Source organism: Cyrtonyx montezumae, unplaced genomic scaffold (assembly GCF_038088225.1).
Source record: "Cyrtonyx montezumae isolate F1298 unplaced genomic scaffold, pur_monq_1.0 scaffold_3, whole genome shotgun sequence".
NCBI lineage: Eukaryota > Metazoa > Chordata > Aves > Galliformes > Odontophoridae > Cyrtonyx > Cyrtonyx montezumae.
This window is the reverse complement of record NW_027072034.1, coordinates 92,248,731-92,269,118: the sequence shown is the minus strand read 5'-3', so window position 1 is coordinate 92,269,118 and position 20,388 is coordinate 92,248,731. Positions and strand designations below refer to the sequence as shown.

General features: G+C 36.1%; 1 protein-coding gene across 3 annotated transcripts in view; it reads left to right on the top strand.

The window, feature by feature from the left end:
* ATXN10 (ataxin 10) overlaps positions 1 to 20,388 on the top strand; it is a 106,358-nt gene that overhangs the window by 71,613 nt on the left and 14,357 nt on the right. For all 3 annotated transcript variants that reach the window (XM_065742392.1, XM_065742391.1, XM_065742390.1), the window contains one exon: positions 15,169 to 15,232. In XM_065742392.1, coding sequence (XP_065598464.1) covers positions 15,169 to 15,232 — 64 coding nt within the window. The remainder of the gene's footprint in view (positions 1 to 15,168; positions 15,233 to 20,388) is intronic.

Sequence of the window (20,388 nt, the reverse complement as noted above, 5' to 3'; positions counted from 1 at the left end):
AAGAAAAACTTGAATGCTTTCATTTGGAAGTTATAAAGATCAGAAAATAACATTTTATTTAACATCTGCATATTTATAACTGCATGTCTCAAAATTCATATATCATATATGCTGTTCATCAGACCTGTTCAAATGGCCGTGGCAGAAGAGCTTTTCTGGAAGGATTTTTAGGGGACATTGACCAAATATCTACTGTTGACACTGGAAAACTGATTGTTTTTTAATTTAAGTTTCTTGAGTGGTACGTTGCCTATGTATTGGTAGTGTAGGAGTAGGTGCAGCATTGAATGTACTGTGTCAGATGATCAGTGCTGAAAGTCAGAGCATGCTGTTAGTGAAATGCAGATTGAGCTAGATTTGCAAAAAGCAAGGTGAGGTCTTGATTGTATATATTAATGACCCCGGAGTCCTGAAGGAGCTGAAATTCTTTTATTTGCAACCTAAATGTTGAGGGTTTGTTTGTTTTGGGTGGGGTTCATGTTTTCATCTTTGACTAAGTAAGAGATTCAGATTTTGGCCTAGAAATTACTGTTCTAAAGCAATTACGGAGCTCAATGTACTAATACTGAAATTGGTAACATCTTGTTTAGTTGTAGTGGGGGGTAAATAGCAACATTTACCTTCAAATGGCTTTTAAGGAGGAGTGCCATCCATGGAGCTGTCCAGGGACTGGACTTTTCTGTAAGACTTCCAGCTTTTCTAAAAACCTTTCATCATTTAGTATGAAAAAGTTAAGGTTTTCTATTTTGCTTCAGAGATATTGCTGGATTTATGTCAGGCAATGGTTAAGCATTGTAGCAAAAAATAGCAGTAAATAAATGTATTGTTTTGCCTACTTCAATTCAGTAAATTAATAATAAAACTTGTAAGTTCCCTTGAACTAACTTAAATTCCCTTGGACTTAGATGTCACTGCAAAGGTATTTCCAGTGCGGCATAATCAGTTGTCTCAGCCGTTTCTGCTCCCTGCAACTCCAGTCATGAGAAGGTAATACAGTTTGGAGGGGCTTTTACTACTGCCAGTTCTCCTGGAACTTGCAATGCATCAGGTGGTTGGGAGTGCCTCCTTTTAATGCTGGGTCTTGAATTGCACCATTTCACATTAGTACTTCAGCACTTCATGCACTTCTTTATTTGTTTGTTTTTTTAATGTGCTTTTTGAATTTGTAGCTGCTGCGGAAAACTTTAAAAATTCTTCATTTATAAAGTAAAAAATATATTTTTTAATGCTTCTGTGATGGATCAGTCTGGTGGCAGCTGATGGAGTATCTGTTTCAATGCTTTTTCTCTTCTCACCTTCTGACCCACTATTACTGTCAACCTGTTCCTGCAGGCTTTTCTATAAAAGTGTCAACCTATCCCTTTGAAAATCAACTTCAAAGAAAGCAGTATTTATTAATACAGAGTTACAGAAGTTTTCTTTGCTTAAAAGAAATATAAATGAGTAGTGACTTAGATCTTAAAAACAATCGCTCCTTATTTGTGTTGATACTCTTTCTTAAAACAAGAAAAAACAACCAACCAAATTTCAGGTACTGAGATGGACTCTTCAATCCATTCATGAGATCTTTTTTTATGGACTTTATTAGAAAGACTTCCTGTGTGTATGTAGTTTCCATGTAAGGAAGTTTTAATGACTTTGTGTATGTTTTTTGTCTATGCATTTAATGTACAGTAGTGAATCTGTCCCTTGGAATAAGAACTTTTTTCTGAATTTCAGGTAGAATCTGGGGTCTTGATTTCACACATACAAACCTGTAATCAAATAAATGATCTATTGCAAGAGAAGAAAGGAAATAAGAAACTAATTAAAATTACAGAGAATACTTAAATTGTTTTAAACATTTGGTTTTAGTGCTGTGGTTTTGTATATATAACCCCTTACATAATATTTTAATGTAAATTTACTATTTGAAAGGATGCATTTATTACAGACGTATTAAAATAATTCCTTTGCAAATTTATATGTAAAAAATTAGAATTCTGTTCAGCATAGATGAATTCATCCAGAAGCTGGGAATTGTACTTTCATTCTATCTGCAGTTGTTATTACCAGAGTGCAATATATATATAGACAGCAATACAATAAATAAATAAATAAATGAAAGCCTTTGATAGACGTAAGTTAGAGATAAATTAAGAAACTAATATGCAGTCTACTTGTGTACAGCTTCATGCATCATCTTGTTCAAAAGCCTGAGGCATTAGCGAGCTTTCAGCATGAAATTTAGGGCTAGAGCATGCATACCTGAGTTGTTGTATATCATACATGTTAAATATATGATTTTTATAGACATATAAATCACAACGTCAGAATTCTTGTATTTTCTCAGTGTAACGTTGATCTTAATCTCAACAAAGTGGATAAATTTGTCTTAATAAGAGTCTGATCCTGTGCAAAGGTTATGCTTGCTGAATGGAAAATGCATTTTCTTAGAATTTTAGGTAAATGTAGAGAATAATTGCTGACGATCTTGACTTGTGGAAAGCAGAACAGAGAAACGAAGTTAATGTCATGTGAGGACTGGGCTGGTTCCAATTGGCTAGAATAAATAAAATACATTAGGGATCATTTCTAATGTTGAGGACAGGTAGCAGAATGCTGCATGGCTCACATTCACATGGTTCGTCTCAGTATGGGGCATCTTCACTGTCATCTTTCCCCACCAAAATTAAATCACAGAATTACCTTTCTTTGCATCTTCTGGAGAGGAGTCCAAAGCTAGTGCTGTATACCCAATCAATCCCAAACAGTGTCAAGGAATGCTAGTTGTTTTGAGTAAACAGCTGCCAGGAGACTGTCTTAACAGTACAATGACAGAAAGGGCAATCACAAGCCAGTGCTGGAGCTGCTACCCTCCGCTCTTTGTCTTTTACTAATATAATTAGAAGCTCTGCTGAAATGAGCAGAAGCCAAGTTGGTTGCTGCCTTCAGACTTCACTAGTATACTGTTACTTAGTATGAGCTTGATGAGTCTTTCCCTTCCTTCCGCTCTATGCTCTGTATGTCTTGTAAAGATTCTTGAACTTATTTTGTTTATAGCAAGTGAAAGTAGACTTGGGTCCCCTTGGCTTAAGTGATCAATGAGGACACTCTCTTCAAGAAGGTATTTGTTGGTAAACATTTGGTAACTCCTTGCTAGTTCAATTTTAGTTCCCTTGAATTACAGAGCATAGATTTGAAGCTGCTGTACCCTGCTCCTTTATTAATAATCGTGACATTTTGTAATTTCTAACCTTTTCAGTAGCTTATTTTTCTTTAAAATAGCTCTCAGAACACAGATTACTATCAATCTATGGGAGATTTGTAAAGTATTGCATTTGTCTGTGAGACAGTGCTCTGAGGGTTATTTATTTGGAGTTTGCAGTGGCTTTTTAGTATGCAGTGGAACTGGATTAAAAAGCAAGTGGACTGGGTCATTTGTTAACTGTTTTCCTCAACTGTTGCAGGGTGTGTTGGGGCGTGTAAGGATTTTGCTCTGCTATGTTGCTTATAGAAGGGTTGCAGGTAACAGAACTACTGGAACAAGCCAAATACTATTACGCAGAGTGAAGTTTGGTTTACTTTCTGAATCCTTTTGTGGTTGGCCATACGTAATTTGGGACTTTCCAAAACTGTAAGGGAAATTACAAAAACATAGTGCAGCCAGTATCACACAATGTCATGACTGTCAATGGGAAAACTTGCAGTTTAAAAATGCCGTTACATTAGCAAAAGCACTTACATTAGCAAAAGCAAGAACAATGAACTAAAGGATCAACATTCAGATTTGTTTTTCAGTTAAAAATGTGACATCATTGTAAGAAAAGTCCTCGAGTTGAGGATCTGTTTGTAAAAAAGCTACAAAGAAAGACCTCAAACCAGAGCAAAACTCTTTTGCTCGAAAATGTAAGGAAAAATAAATGGCTGAATGGTAAGCATAAACAGGGGTTTACCCCATTTTGTTAGTCAAGCTGGTAAAGAATAACACTTCAACGAAACTATTACTGTTTTACAAACTAGGGATTAATGTTTTTCTCTGTAAATGATGGAGAAGTCTTACTTGTCATCTTCTAATACATTGATATTTTCTGTTTCTCATGTGGCTGTTAGTCACTTCATAATAGATTGGTAATTCAAAACAATTTTATGAATATTTCCCTTTTCATTAAATGGCTATCTTACGTAATACGCGAGAAATAAAATGCTAAAAATCAAATTTATAAAGTATTTATTCAATGTTACTGTATTTTCACAGTGCACCATGCCATGAGAAGAATGTACATATCGTGTTACTGATTGTTAACTCAAATAAAGCCTCTCAGTGTGTTTTAACACTTTTTCCACATAAAAGTATTTCCTTAGTGTCACAGCTTCCCTTGTATTAAAGCCATGAAATCTCTTAAATAATTCAGAGAAGGTTTTCTTTTAATGCTTGATTTCAGTGTGCAAGAAATCATTTAGACTCTAATATTCTGTTTCAGAATATCTTCTTCAGTCTTCTTCAGGCAATGTTTTTGAACACAAGGATATTTTTATCCATAAAATGTATTTCTGTAGTTATTCCAGTAAAAATGTTGAAATAGTTTGTGGCATTATTTCAGTCAAGAAGAAATAAGTTGACTGCCTCGTAAACAGTGTGACACTACAGTGAAGAGGTCACTCCATTAGTAGTCATTTAGTTTACAATAATATATTTCTTATTTTTTGATACTGCTTACCAGCAGTTTTACTTTGCATAAAGTACTTTCTACTGAAGCACAATAGCAGAAAAAGGGATTAAAAAGTAAGTATGCGAACTCCCAACACTTGTCAGTCAGTCTGCTATTGCTGCATATGGAGCAAGTGTGATATGTTTCAGTTGCTCATCTAGGTCATGTGGGGGAAGAAACTGATAGCTGCTTGTGAAAGAGGATTGAAGGGAGCAGTATGTTGGATCATCCTTAAAAGATAACCTAGTCCTCATCATTCAGTTTATCAAACATTTCAGTCTTCTACTTTTCTTGAGTATTCCAGTGGAAGTTGATGGGATTTGTGTACTAAGCACTGAATAAGAATAATAATTTTACTGAATTTGATTATAAAGTTACTCACAGGAAAAAATTAAAGGTCTTTAGAGGGAAGTGCTAAGGCTAGGATTGATATTTTTAATGGCTTATTAAGATTAAAAGAAAAAAATAATGAAGCCAATAGTTACTTTTGAAAAATTGAAGAAAATATACTTGCTTTGCTTTGTTTGAAATCAGGCACCACCTGTTCTGTTTTGGATGAAGAATATGCTGATTTGAAGGTATCATAAAAAAAAAAGTCTCCTTTGTCCCAAGTCATAGTGACTTGATTAACCTCATTTAAAACTATCTTCAGTATGCTGTGATTGCCTTTCAGTGATGTGAGACTACATCTTCTAGTCCTTAAGGGAATTACTGAAATTGCAAGATCTTTTGCTTTCTGAAGGACCATAATTCTGCTGTTCATATGCTTATTGGAAAAAGTAGCATTTAATATAAAATGAAGAACAGGATTAGCATTGTTGACTTAGAAGTATTCTGTCTTGTACTGTTAAAAAAAAAAATGGAGTTATGTGGTTGTCTGCAGACTTCTGAAGGCTTCCCTGACTGGTCTGATTTAAAACACAAACAGCAAACACCATTAAACTGTCTTCTGGCTTTAGTAGTCACTTGAGTCCTGCAGTCTACTATTTACAGTTTCCCTAGAGTTCTAGAAAGGCGTTTCACAGTCCTTTCCTGAAGCACTTGCTTTATTTAACAATGTTAAAAATAATTATCATAAAAGATAGCTTCATACTTACTACATAATAGAGTGCATATTCTTTACACACACCGTAGAATACTAATGGTTTGTTCTTTAACTCATCACTAAAATCTTGGAAGCCCTGCATACAAGGGAACACGAAAACAGAATAGCGTATGCCATTAACAATGTCTGTGTGCTGTTTCCAGTTTTCAAGCCTACTAGCTTTCTGCTTTTTACTTTAACCCTCCTTGGCTGAAAGGTTTGAGATGATATAAATATACTCAATAACTTAGTCTTTACAGTTCCTTAAAGCATTTTATTGCTACTAAAGTCACATCAGAATTGCAATAGGAAACTCTGGAGTGTGTAATTATGGGAAACTGCCACCACCTGGGTGGCTGTAGACTTTACTTTTCATCTTAAGTCTGTGCTCTCCAAGAAGTGCAATTCAGTATGGCATGCTGCTGTATTTAGCTGCAGAAATTTGCCATGAAATGTATCAATCACAAGCACAAATTGTTATGTCTTGAAGTAATCCTACAGCTTTTCTCATGTGCTATTTTCGTCATTTGAGTATTGTGTTGGTATCTTTGCCACAGATTAATTTGTATGTGTGACACTGCATTTTTTTAAAACCCTTGATTCAATCTGAAGTAAAAGGAGAACACTAAGTAAAGCTCGTCGTTAGAGTATACCATATCTGATTCATATTTATTTTCCTTGCTGAATTTGTAGGTTTCTGAGGAAGTTTTATAGACATGCCCAAATGACTTGGAGTGCAGTAATTATTATAATAGCTGAAATGAATCAAATGATTTGCCCAACCTTTATCTCAGTATTTTTTCATAACTCTAGAGTAGCTGGAAATCTTCAGTTATCACTCTCACTTGGAACAAAACACAATTTTGAAATTTCAGTGGAAATTCTTTTATAAGCCCAGTTCTAGTCACACAGTCGATTTTTACATTTAACTTCATTTAACTTTGTAATTTTTATTCCAGTGAAAGAAAAAATTTGGGAACTACTTTTATGACAGTGTTTTGAAAACCATTAAACTAAGACTGATTACTGTCTTTAGTGGACTGAGTATAAAATAGTGAGTGACTAAAAATAGAGAAGCACATACTTTGTTGTTGATGCAAATTTATAAAAATTCAACTGTGCAAATAAGTCACAGGAGTTTAATACTGGATGTTGCTTAACATTATTGTATGTTCAGTTTTATTTGTTTTTTTCTTACTCCTACTGCTGGGATAGGCAAAGACCATGCTAGAAAATATTTGGTATTTCAAGTGAAATCCGTCTTTGTTGGACCCTAATTTATTCATATTAAGGAGCAGATCTGAGCCTTAAAATGCTAGGAAACTGCTCCTTGTGGCAGCATCTATTTGTTCGTGAAAAGTGGTTTCTGTTTCAGGAACTGTAAATAAGCAAATGATGAAAGCTGAATTGTTTAAAAATAAATGAACCAATTGTGTTACTGTCTTTTGCGGGAACCTATTCTGAATTTTCAAGTGTTTATATTATCATCTCAATGGCTGGAAACTACTGTGTTTTGCTTTGGAAAGACTAGTGGAAAAAAATATTCAGCAGCGGAGATGGCTTGCTACTCTTTTCTAGTAGCTGGACACATCAACTTCTGCTCATTTTGACAGTCTTGATGAAGTCCAAGGTACCTTCTTGCTGTCTTACCTTGTGCCTCAGTAAGGTCAAAATCCTCATCTTCTAAACCAGTTCTCTTCAGAGAGTTTGACTATCTTGAAGAAATCCAAATTTTAGATTCTTTTTTTTTTTCCAGAGAGATACAAGGTTTACCTCTCTGGGGAGAGCAGAAAAAATTTTATGTCTATCCAATAAATAATACTGAAAGTATTATTATATTTTATTATGTATTATATTATATATATATATAATATATATAGTAGGAGAATATATCAGAAGTTGATGTAGCAGGAGCAGTAAGTTTCATTGCCATTATTTCTGTATTTTAGATATAAAATCAGTTGGCCAACTTTGTCAGACAAGCTTACCTAAGTTTATATCTACAGGACAGTATGGGGAAGAATATTCACTGCCTTCACTGAAATGGACTTAATGGACTTAGCTATCAAAGTAATTCACACCAGCACAAGTTGTTCTCAGACCAGCCAGGCAAGTCTGCTGGAGAAAGGAGCCTCTGTCCACAAGTATTTCAGTAGATTTGCAGGATGTGGTGAACTCCAATAATAGACTTGATTGCCACAAGCCACAGCTGCCTCTATTCTAAGCCAAAGTGCCTGTAGCCTGCAGTAGACCTAGGAATTCACTAGTACTAGGATTAGAGGATTAGTGTTCTTTTCTCCTTTAAATTAGAATATCCCGTTATCTCCTATCACTTCTACTGTTTAGAAAACAATGGAAAAAAAAGGTCATAAATAGGATAAAATATTATTTTCCACACTGTCATAGGTGTGAAAAAACCTAACAAGTAGATTTATTTGTTTTCCTGATAAGCTCCTCTTTTGCTCAAATCTGAGTGGTAGATTCTGTCCAGATTTCCAATTCCTATTATTACGTATGTTGGTGAGCAGGTCTTAGGGTTTGTCAGCCTGTCTAGTTGCAGGTCCTCAAGTATAAATTTCTCACTACATAGTCATTATGTAGTTCTTATGAGATACATTCAGGAGGAATAAGCCTAAAACGTATCTTTAATGTTGTCTAAAGATTGCTTGCAAATCTTCAGTGTGCATTTCAAGCGGTTGCTTTTCTCTGTTATGACCTAGTCCAGTATGATTTTCTGACTGGAGAAGTCCTGCAGACTTGCCAAAAGAAGGGCCTCAGTGGATCATACCGATTCAGATTTCCAGAGCAGGACTGGTTAGCGTATTCATGGTTAAGATCTGGCAGTTCATTTGTGGAAACTTGCAATATCGGTGACTGCTTCTGCATTCTTTGAGTCTCATGTTCCAGCATTTTGCAGTGTTTGATTTACTATTGCCATTATAGACATTTTTGGAACGTGCAATGTGAATGTTCTCTAATTTAGGCCCACTATTTCTTGTCCTAGTAGATGTAGACAGTAGGCTAGACTTTTTTCTTGAAGTTATTTAAAGATAATTATGTTCCCTAGCAAAATTTTACATTAGATCAACCATGTTGCTTTTGCTCTTGAATTTTTTGTCATGTATCATGGTTTTAGATCTCACTTTTCTTTCCAGGCAGCACAGATATTTTTTTATATATTGGCTTATAAAGAATTCTTATCTGTTACTGTAGAAAATATTTGGTTATCATATTTTGTATAGTTGAAAAATTTTACTACTTTCAGATAATTTATATATGGATTTATTATGTGCATTTAGAAGAATACATTTAAATGAGCAGTCTGGCATCTGAAACATAAATTATTTTAAGATATCTCTGTCATGAGAGGTCGTTGAATATGCATAATTATTCCAGCAATGGACAAGAATCCATATGTTTTTCTAGAACCATTTCTGCTTGTTGCATACTGTGATAATTTTCTGACAACTCTTTCTTTGTATCCAGACAGAAACTTCTGTTTCATTCTTATTACTCTGTTATTCTTTGTTTAATCCATTGTAAACATGAATCAGGAGAGTGGCTGAGTGGCTCAGTAATGCCCTTGTAGGCATGGGCAAGGTGTAGTCAGATTATTGAAGCCTTCTACTTTCCAGTATTAAAAAGCACTGCTCTTTCAAATATTCTTCATGTAGTGTAACTTCAGCCCCTTAAACTGGTTGCAGTTTAATGAGTATCAAGAATAATAATTGCTTTTCTCAATCCATTGGCTGTTCTTCTTTTGATACAGCTTACAGTGCTGTTAGGCTTTGTCTCTGCCAGAGCACACTGGATTCCTTTCAGCCTACCGTTCAGCAGGATCCTCAGGTCCTTTTCAGCAAAGCTGCTGTATAGGCAGACAGGCCACAGCCTGTGTCTTTGTCGGAAATTAGTCTATTCCAGACATAGATCTTTGCATTTATCATCACTGAGTTGTTAAGGCTCCTTTTGGGAATAGCCTGTCTAGATCTGTCTTCAATTAGTGCAGGATGGACCTATGGCGGGCCTTTGAAGGATTCTGCCTGTAACGAACATTCTAGTAAACTACAAATTAGTAGCAACAGCCTTTTGCCAATGATTTAACCTTGATTGCCTAATTCTCTAATTCTTCTGAAGCTTCACAGAATTGCTGATCAGGACAGAAATTATATTTCCTTCTGTAGAGTTTACCAGGCCATGCATCATACTTAACAGTAGGGGAATAAATGTAGTTTCCCCAGAAGAGAAGTGCAAACTTTAACTACATTCACCTGTTGTTTAATGTAAGATTGATGTTGATATTTTGATTCAGTTTGAGATGTATGTTGAAAGATTATAATTGTTGTGATCTTGGATACTAAGAAAAAGAAGGGAAAATAAAGTCTCTATGTTTCTTTTCTGTGATTGTCCCATCCCAGCTGTATTATTATTTCCCATTTCTCTTCCTTTCCCTCCTGCAGCTTTTTTGTCCAATAGCCAGTTTAAATTCAACAAAAAAATATGTGTACCAGAAATACTGTTGTATTCTTACTGCTATGCATCATGAGAATGAGTGAATAAATAAATGAGGAACTCAAAGTGGAAAATAGGATGGTAGCAGCTCAATCCCTGAAGAACTGCAAGCTAAGACTGGTGTTTGGCAACCAGTCAGCAAACCTGTACCTCTGAATCATGTTCTGCTCTTTGCCTGCTTCTAAACATTTAACTGTGTGGCAGAACTAGGAGCAGTTCAAAAAACAAACTGAAGGAATCAAGCCCACGTGAAGTCTACTGATTTAGTTATCTCAGAAACTTTTTTCTTTAAGTGCCATAACATGAATTGAAATTTAATAATCTGGAGCTAAACTTCATTGGAGACAATTTTCTGGATGGAAACTGGTGATCTGTAAAGAATGTAGTATATGGAGTTTCTCCGTAAATGTTTATCGCTTGTTCTTGTATTTCAGCTTCATTCTAGAGAATTGTGTTCTGCTGCATCCATTCCCCCAGCCACACACACTTTTTTAAGTTACGGACTTGTCTTATTATTTATCAGTGTGCTGATCAGTAACCTTTAAAAAGAAGAGTGACAGTTTTAGCATGGATTAATGAAATTATTATTAGTCTACTTCTGTTTGCCAGAACTTCAGCAAAATGACAGCATTTCCTTTTGCTTATCTGTAGTTACAGAAAACAAAATCTATAAGAAATAATATTTCTGTAGCTGAAAGAAACAGATCTGATTTTGCCATCTGAGGATCAGTTGCGTTTTGATGGAAGAACCATTTATGTTGAAGCTGTTGTTATCTAGAAGTATAAATGTTCCTATTCAGTAGTTTTACATTTTACTTGCCTAGGCTGTTTTTAATGCCTGAAGTGCTGGTGATTCTTTGATGAGAGTATTCTGGTTGGAAGTTTTCTGTTATTGTCTGTGTAGTTACTGTATATGGAGATTCTGTTGTGTTTTGCTGGATACATGCAGATTTCTTGTCTTGTAACACTGTCTTCATTAGAGAATTTGCATCCTTACTCCTGAGCTTGGCTCTAACAGTGTTAGAGGGAAGGATTCAAGAAACAATCTGTGGTTAATTTATACCTTCTCTGGTTTCTGCTGTGAACAATTATGTTAATTATAATTAGTTCTGTGAACTTCGTAAGAAAATACTGGGAAATTATCAGAAGTAATCTTGCTCAGACAGAAACACCTTAATTATGCTAGTTCATATATGTGACTTTTTTAAGATAACACAAAATCTTCATTTTGGTCTGATTTTTTTCATTGTTTTTCAAGAGAAAAAGCATATGTTTCCTTAAAGCTCTCATATTGCTAACCATCCAAATAAAACATGAAACATTGTTCCTTGACTTTACAAGCAGTGGGCAAATACATGGTCAGGTGACTTTTGTAAGCTCTGGTTTAATATTTACAGAACATCCATGTGTATGTAGGTAAAAATCATTCTACTTAGTCTGTTTTAAGTAATTGAAATAATTTATTAAATTACTGATGGAGAGAAAAATAAAATACTTTGTCCCTGGGGAAGGCTTTTTCTTTTAATTGTAACATATCACTCACTGTCAAGGTACACGTCTTTATCGTGTTTCAAAGCAAGTGCAGAAAACAAGTGGAAAGCTAGTATAAAGCTGCATTGTGGAAGATTTCTCTCTTAGCTCACAGAGGACACCTGCCTTTGCATGCTGTGTTTCATTTTTCTGCTTTTTAGAAAACATCTTCAGAAAGTGCCACAGTATTATTAGGTCTAAGTTTGCAGTACTGTCTAGACCAAAGTGCTAGAGATTGCCATCACAGAGCTGTATGTGTTTAAATTTGTTTTAAGTAACTCTTCAAATCTACATAATTAAAGGTTTCAGCCTGCACATAGGCTGCACCTTCCTTTAATATTTAAATGCTGTTCAGATTTAATCACATATATATATATATATATATATATATATATATAAATGCTCTATATGTATATAAAGTCATAATTCTACATAATAGGATAACCTTTTTATGGTCAAGTGCAATTCCATAGTATTGGCCAGCTATGTTGCCAGTAATGTAAATGGAGAATAGGTTTAATGAACTTTTGTACAGTTAAGTTAATCCAGATTCACACTACTACGTATTTTCTTTCCAGGATATTTTTGCACCTGGTTTAAAATGAGATATGACACATGTTTTTCAGTGGAAGAACTCTTAGACAATTATTCAGAAAAAAAAAATCACTGAACTCTTCATATTGAGCAGTGCAGTTCCAGTAAGTCTCTGTAAATTTGAGGCCTATTATTTTGTTTTCCTAATATTTACAAAATCTGCTAGTGTGGAGGATTACAGTAACAACCCTTTTTTCAGGATGATGAAAGATTCAACATGCAAGTGGGGGTACCCTGATGGGGCAATGATCCTTTCCTTTGAAGATCTTTGGCAATCCACTTGCAGAAGTGGCTCTGCTATTTGGAAAACTGAACTGGCTTACTTTGCAGCCCAGGTTACTGCAGTGCAATTGCATGAATTCTAGGTTACCATAAAATGCAATTTTGGTGGATTGGCTTGTGGGTCATGAACAACCAACATGGACTGAAACTTCTCCAGCAGTGGTTTCTCAGGATTTGGGGCTCTTGGAGTTGACCTCATGAGGCCCTCAGACAAGTATATAGATTTGTCTTTGGTACATGGCAAATTTTATTTTATTTGTTTCACTGTGTAGTAAGAGACAGATGACAAACAAAAGCTTTAGTACTGCTGCTTAGGAAAAAAAAAAGGAAAAAGAAAGAAGCTGGACCTGGTTCACTTTAATTATTTGCAATTCAAGAGATTCTTAGTGTATGTGTGAAACTGGTTGTTAGCAAGTTGTTTTTACATTAGGTACCACTTATGTTTCCCCTTGCATTGAAGGAATCTCATTATATTCCCACAGTAACTTTTTGAAGTGTGGATTTTAATTAAAATTTTATTTTCCCAAAATGCTTACTTTGTTTAACTGAACATCTCATCTGAATCAAGCTGTGAAATAAATTGCATCCTTTATTTCATTTGACAACACTTAATCTAGATTAATTTGTACTGTTCAACAGTTCACTGGTGGAAAATACAAGGTGATGTTGTAGTCATATCCAAGTTTGGCTACAGTGTAAAAATCAAAGAACTAACATTTTCCAAGCATGCACAACTTCTTTGTTATTGAAAGGTCACCATTTGTTCAAGCTTTGAAGGATGACATCCTACATGATACATAACCTTTGGAAAGCACACACAAATGTTGTGGAAAGAATTAATATTTGAAGACATTTTATTGACTGTATTTCATAGAAGTATAGTTATATGATAACACAAATGTTCCAGTTAGGTCGAGATCAAGCACTGTTCTTCATTTTTTTTTTTTTTCCTTGTAAGCCTTGTCTGCCTATATGTCTGTCTGTGCTTCTGTTACTTTCTCATGTTTGAACATCAGATCATCTAAAGAAGAGTTTACAAGATAAATTTGCTCAGATTTGTCTCTAAGCCAGTTTTTCTGATTGGTAATGTTTTGAATTTTGCATGTAAATTTCCCCCCTATCCAATTTCACTCAATATTTGAGAAAGCTGATCCATCCTGTAGTGTAAACTTTTATTTGCTGTTATGAGATAGACAAAGATGCTTTTGATCTTGGACAAGAAAAAAAAAAAAAAGAGGAGAGAAAGAATCCCATAATCAATCTACAACTTAAATTCTTTTGCTCACCAGTTCTTCGTTTGAAATTAAATTTTAAGGAACTGAAAAAATGTGAGACTTGAGGAAGTCTGATTTGTGTCAGCTGCTGAATGGGAAGTTGAAAGTGGCCTCTGGAGGGACCACTTGGCCAAACCCACTGTTAAAGTTTGCCTAGAGCAGGTTGCCTAGGGCCATGTCCAGACAGTTTGAAGAAGTCTAAAGATATAAGAAATATATCAGTCTAAACATAAACAATAATCACATGATTAAGGCTTATTAAAATTTCCCTAGTTTTCTAATTTCAAAATAAATTCTCATATGTTGTAAGAATATATTTTAAAGGTCAAAATTTTGCAGATAATTTAGAAGAAGTTTTCATTTAAATAGGTAACACTTCCTAAGTGTTCAAATACATATGATGATGTCTGGTACTATGCTATATCTTAAAATAATAGATAAATTTCTTATGGAATATATTTTTCTTAAAATAACTATGCTACACATAAATAGTTAAGGTGTTTCCCCTAAGTTGTTGGTAAGATGGTACGCATTTGTGTATGAGTCTGTAAGAACTCTCTACTATTATGCATCCACAAACATGAAGGTTTGGTGGGGTTTTTGAATTCAGATTTGTGAGTGTATTAAATGAAAAATAATAGATCTCATCTTTGCTTGTTTGCTGTTAGTGCAGTGATGGCCTTATCAAAGGAAATCAAGTCAGTGTCTCTCACTTGATACAAAGAATTTGTGCTTAGGTATACGTAGGTAACACGTTGCCTTTAAAGGCTGTGTACAGAAGATGAGCAAGAGAATCAGCTCCACACTAGTTGGCAGTTGTGTGTGCATTTGTATTTTACAACTTTTTTTTTTTCCAACCCAGTAGCTTTTTATTTTTCTTCAAGAAAACAAGCGTTGCCTGTCAGTAAGTGTAGCGTATCTGGCTCAGAATAAGGAGCATATGACATAGAACTTGGATGGAAAAATACCTCAGCCAAATATGTGGTAGTTGAAAGAGGAATATTGAATTAATGTCTGTTTTTATTACTGTTATACTTACTGCTAATAATATCTTATTTACTGTGCAATTTAATTTTTATGTTTAATATTTTTAATGAAGCAAACATCACTTTTACATTTTTTCTTTTTTCTTTTTTTTTTTTTTGCGTGAAATATTAATATTGTTGAGCAGTCTGTTAATTTAAGCTTTGGGGTTTTTTTTTAGGTTTATGAGTTGGATGGCATCCCACTGATTCTAGACAACTGCAGCATTGATGACAACAATCCTTGTATCCTTTATGGAAGAACTGTAATCTATTAAATATGACACATTTTAGAGAAGTAAAAGAAAAATGGTGAAGAGTTAAATGTAAGCATGTCAACATCGCTGTCTGACTGCAGAGGAAGTTATTCTAAGCATGGAAACAAAGCTAGCAAGCTACAAAATGAGAATGTGAGTAATTGAGAGTATTAATAATGCAGTTTATTAGAATGTTGAGTAGATTTTAATATACACAACATAGTTCCTCATATTCGTGATATTTTTTCTTCTGGAATTTAAGAGCAGTCTTCCTAAGACAGAGTTGTTAGATGGAAATAAGTTCACATTGAAGATAAACAACTATTAACTGGACTGTTTTATCCATCTGTTTATGAACTGCATTGTAATCCTGCTGGTGTGTTAAGTAGGGTAGTTGTTTTCTGTCAGCTAATCATTAGTTCCTTATAAGAGTCTGATAAATGCATCTGGAAATCAAGTGCCTTTCCAATTTTAGAGTAATGTTAACTTTCCAATACTGAATAAATGAAATATTTGTTGCTTTTTCTTTCAGTTGATTTAACTGAAATGTGGGTTCAGAGGAGGGCTATGAGGATGGTCATAGAGTTGGACCACCTTTCCTATTGACAGGCTGGAGTTTTTCAGCCTAGAGAAGAGAAGGCTTCAGGGAGTCTTTGTAGTGGGCTTCACTACCTAAAGGTAGTACCCCGAGGTGTGTAGTGATAGGGTAATGGATAGTGAAGATTAGATGTATGGGAAAAGATTAGTTACCATGTGTAGAGTGGGCAGTTTGTGATCAGGTTGCCCAGAGAAGCTGTGGATGCCCCATCCCCAGAGGCATTCAAGGCCAGGCTGGATGGAGCACTGGGCAACCCAGTCTAATGAATTGTTCTTGCTTATGTCATGAACTTTGAAGTAGATGGTTATTGAGGTCTCTTCCAATCCAAACCATTCTATGTTTTCTATGACAAAGCTCCCTTTTAATAAGTCATTTAATCATAAAAAAAGAAAGTTGTGAAAATGTTTTCATATGTGATGTAGATGGATGATATATAGATGATGTAGAACATTATCTGCAAATATGTCATAAAAGGGTAGGTGGAGGCATAATGAATGTGAAGTGTCTTTCAACTTACCACTGCCTTATGTGCAGTGTTTTTATATTCATCACATTTTCTGCAGTGGGAATCTTGGCAGTGTGTCTGAAAGTGCATTGAGCAGTAGAGCAGTACTTCCCTGTTCCCATTCTGAAAAGGGGCCCTGCTGGGATGCAGAGGGAACAGGATCCCATTATCCTTCCCCAAGCAAAAGAGCAGCCCTGAGAAAACGTAGTAAGGAGTTTTGATCCTGAGTGACTTTTCCTTTGCTGGAAAGCACAATCCTGCAGCAACTTTTGGAATCTTTCTGTGACTAATTTTTCATTCTAGCTGTTAGAAAAAGAGGATAAATTTGGGGCCTTCAAAGGGTAGAATTGTACTTTACAATCTTGAGTGAAGAGAAAATAAAATACCATGGGAGCTTTTACTGCAGTGTCAAACTTATTACACCTTCTGGTACAAGCCAGCATTTTATGGCTGAACTATAAACTTCTAGTTAGAATTTAAAACTTCACTTAATTGGTTTTAACGGCTTACTAAACATAGTGACACATCTTAATATCAGCTTTCATCGCTGATCCATAGCATACAATTTGCAGGTATGTGGAAATGTAGTAGCACTTAGAGCAGAGACTAGTCTGCTGTGGCAAAGTTTGCTTTGTCAGCTTTTGGAGGACAGTTTCTGGCTACTGCGTTTATTGTTTTGGCATGAAATTATTGCAAACGGTTCTGTGCTGCTTGAAGTTATTGCTTCCCTGCTTCTCTTCTGCCTCTTAACATTCCTTGTCTGCTGTATACTGAGCTATCTGCATCCAACTCAGCTTTTATTCGCTCCCTAGAACGTTCTGATACTTCCAGACACCATAAACCAAGGCCTCAGTAGTGTGTAGGTGTCCAGCTCCATTGCATTTGTCTGAAGAGATTTGGCTAATTCCCATCTCCCTCTTAGCACCCAGCTCTGCCTGGAACAAATCCATTATGTGGTGCTTGTGAAACAGAACAGTGCACTTACTGATTGGAAAGCCTACTTGCTTAAAATTTTAGAATTGCCCACATTGTAACTTTGTGATCCAGTGTGAATGTATTTTGTCTCTTTCCAAGGAATATTTCTTAAAAGAAGGTATATAGGCATCTCTTGAGCTAGATGTTAAAAGAATTGCTGAAAATTGAATACAATCAATCACCTGCTAAGAGGATGTTGACTACTGCAAGAGAAATCATACTTTAGCTCTCCAACATGGGTTTCTTTAGGGAGTTATCTCTAGAAACTTTTTTATTTTTTAAGTTCTTTTTTCTAGTGCCTGTTTTTGTGGTTTCAGGCTGTGTTGCTCATATCTGCTTGTGTAAAGATGGCTGCAAAAGCTTCAGCCAGTTTCCTTTAATATAAGTACATCTCAAATTTCCTCCTAAACCTCAGTGTAGATGCATATTTTCATATGAGCTTTGTCTGTTTTGGAGATATCCAAGCTCGTTGGCTATGATATTGTTATATTTTCTTCATAAAGCAAAGTAAATACAGTTATTTTGAAGATTTTGTTACCTGAGTTCTGCCTCCAATCCATACCTACAGAATCTTCTAAAGAAAGATGTAATTGTGGTAAAAGTGATACGATTCTTATGGTGGTAAGAAAAAATCATTTTCTTACAGTATGCAGTTCATCAGGAAGAGGTAAACTGCCATGTTAGATCTTAAGAGCCCTTTATTAACTTTTGATATGAGAAATCTTATTTAATAAGTCTTTTTATTTGTTGCATATGGAAGCACACTGAAAGAGGAAATGGGTCTGCTCTTACCTTAAAATAAATTCTGATGTAAACCTGTCATTACTGTAAAATTGCATCCTTTGAGTTCTTGAACAACTTTGTAATGTGCATAGAATAGCAGGAAGTTCATTACTTATAAAAATGCTATCTGAAGTTCTGCTGATATGTTTGCGTTACTTCAGCTTTTTTCAATTTGAATTCATATTTTGGTGTTACGTTATTTGAAACGTCTTTTATTCTGCTCCCTTAGCCATCATTTTCCTCATATCTGACAGATGCTAGTGTCAGATAAAGGTCCATCTTTTCATCCTTATCTTCTATCTATTTCTCATCTCATACTGCTCCTTCCAGCTCCGCTTCTGACCATTCACAGGTACTAGTTGCTTAACACAAACAGAAGGAAGGAAGCTAACCCATTCTGATCAAAGTATTGTTGATCCTAATCATACAAAAATAGGTGTTCATTATTTAAGACATTTCAGTTTGCCTTAACAGTGGCACTCTCTGAAAATGGTTCTCTCTTTTTTTTGTGTCTTCCTGGGTATTTACACTCATTAGGGAGTAGTACACAGGCATGCATCTTCCTTTTAAAAACGTAATGACTCCCCTTAAAAATATTTATTGCAAATTTAGGAATGGTCAATGCATTCAAAGCACTGCAATGTGGTAACTTAGCTAGTGGTAAAATTTGAAGATGAGAAGTGAAATGCAGTTTTAAAGATATAATATTTTGTTATTTTGGGGTTGCTTACCAGTCTTGATATTCCAGTTATGATGTTCCTTTAGTCATTTTTCATTACATTGATTTTGTTACAGAACTTATTTGGAATTGATCTTCTGTAGGTGTCTATATTATGTTAACCCTAATCATGTTTTTCTGTTAGTAAAAGTGGAGTCGTACTTGGGAAAAAAAGAAAAAAGATATGTGGTGTATGCACACACATAATTTTACAAGTATGAGTAAAACCCAGCTGGCTTTGTTTCAGCAATGAGAATATTCAGCATTAGTGAAAGGAGAACCTGTGGCTAACATGCATATCCATATATAGTCATTAATACTTAAGTTTGAGTAATTTCATAGGTTCATAGGCTCATTAAGTTGGAAAGGACCTACAAGATCATCTAGTCCAACCATCCTCCTATCACTATCCCTACCCAACTACTAAATCAAATCCCTTAGCACCTCATCTAAATGCTTCTTGAACAGTGCTAGGGATGGTGCCTCAACCACCTCCCTAGGCAGGCCATTCCAGTGCATGACCACTCTTTCAGAGAAAAAATGTTTCCTCAAATCTAATATCTTCCCCAGTGCAACTTCTGGCCATTCCCTCTCGTCCTGTCATCATTATTTATCAGGGAGAAGAGGCCCACCCTCTCCTCACCACAACCCCCCTTCAGGAAGTGGTAGAGTGCAATAAGGTCTCCTCTGAGCCTCCTCTTCTCCAGACTAAACAATCCCAGCTCCCTCAGCCGCTCCTCATAAGACTTGTGCTCCAGACCCCTCACCAGTTTTGTTGCCCTTCTCTGAACACGCTCCAGGGCCTCAATGTCCTTCTTGTAGTGAGGAGCCCAAAACTGAACACAGTACTCGAGGTGCGGCCGTACCAGAGCTGGGTACAGGGGGATGATCACCTCCCTGCTCCTGCTGGCTACACTATTTCTAATACAGGCCAGGATGCTGTTGGCCTTCTTGGCCACCTGGGCACACTGCCGGCTCATGTTGAGCCGAGCATCAACCAACACCCCCAGGTCCTTTTCCTCTCTACATTCTTCAAGCCATTCTGCCCCAAGCCTATAGCATTGCATGGCGTTATTGTGGCCAAAGTGCAGGACCCGGCACTTGGCCTTATTGAACCTCATCCCATTGAGCTCAGCCCAGCTGTTCAGCCTATCCAAATCCCTCTGAAGGGCCTCCCTACCCTCAGGCAGTTTGACACATCCTCCCAACTTTGTGTCATCTGCAAACTTACTGAGGGTACACTCAACCCCCTCGTCTTGGTCATCAATAAAGATATTAAACAAGATGGGCCCAGTACCGACCCTTGGGGGACACCACTGGTAACAGGACGCCAGCTGGACTTAACTCCATTAACCACTACCCACTGGGCATGGCCCTCCAGCCAGTTCTTCACCCAGAGAAGAGTGAACCTGTCCAAAGCACGGGCTGCCAGTTTCCCCAGGAGAATACTGTGGGAGACCATGTCAAAGGCCTTGCTGAAGTCCAGGTAGACTACATCAACAGCCTTTCCCTCATCTACCAGCCTGGTCACCCAGTCATAGAAGGAGATGAGGTTGGACAAGCACG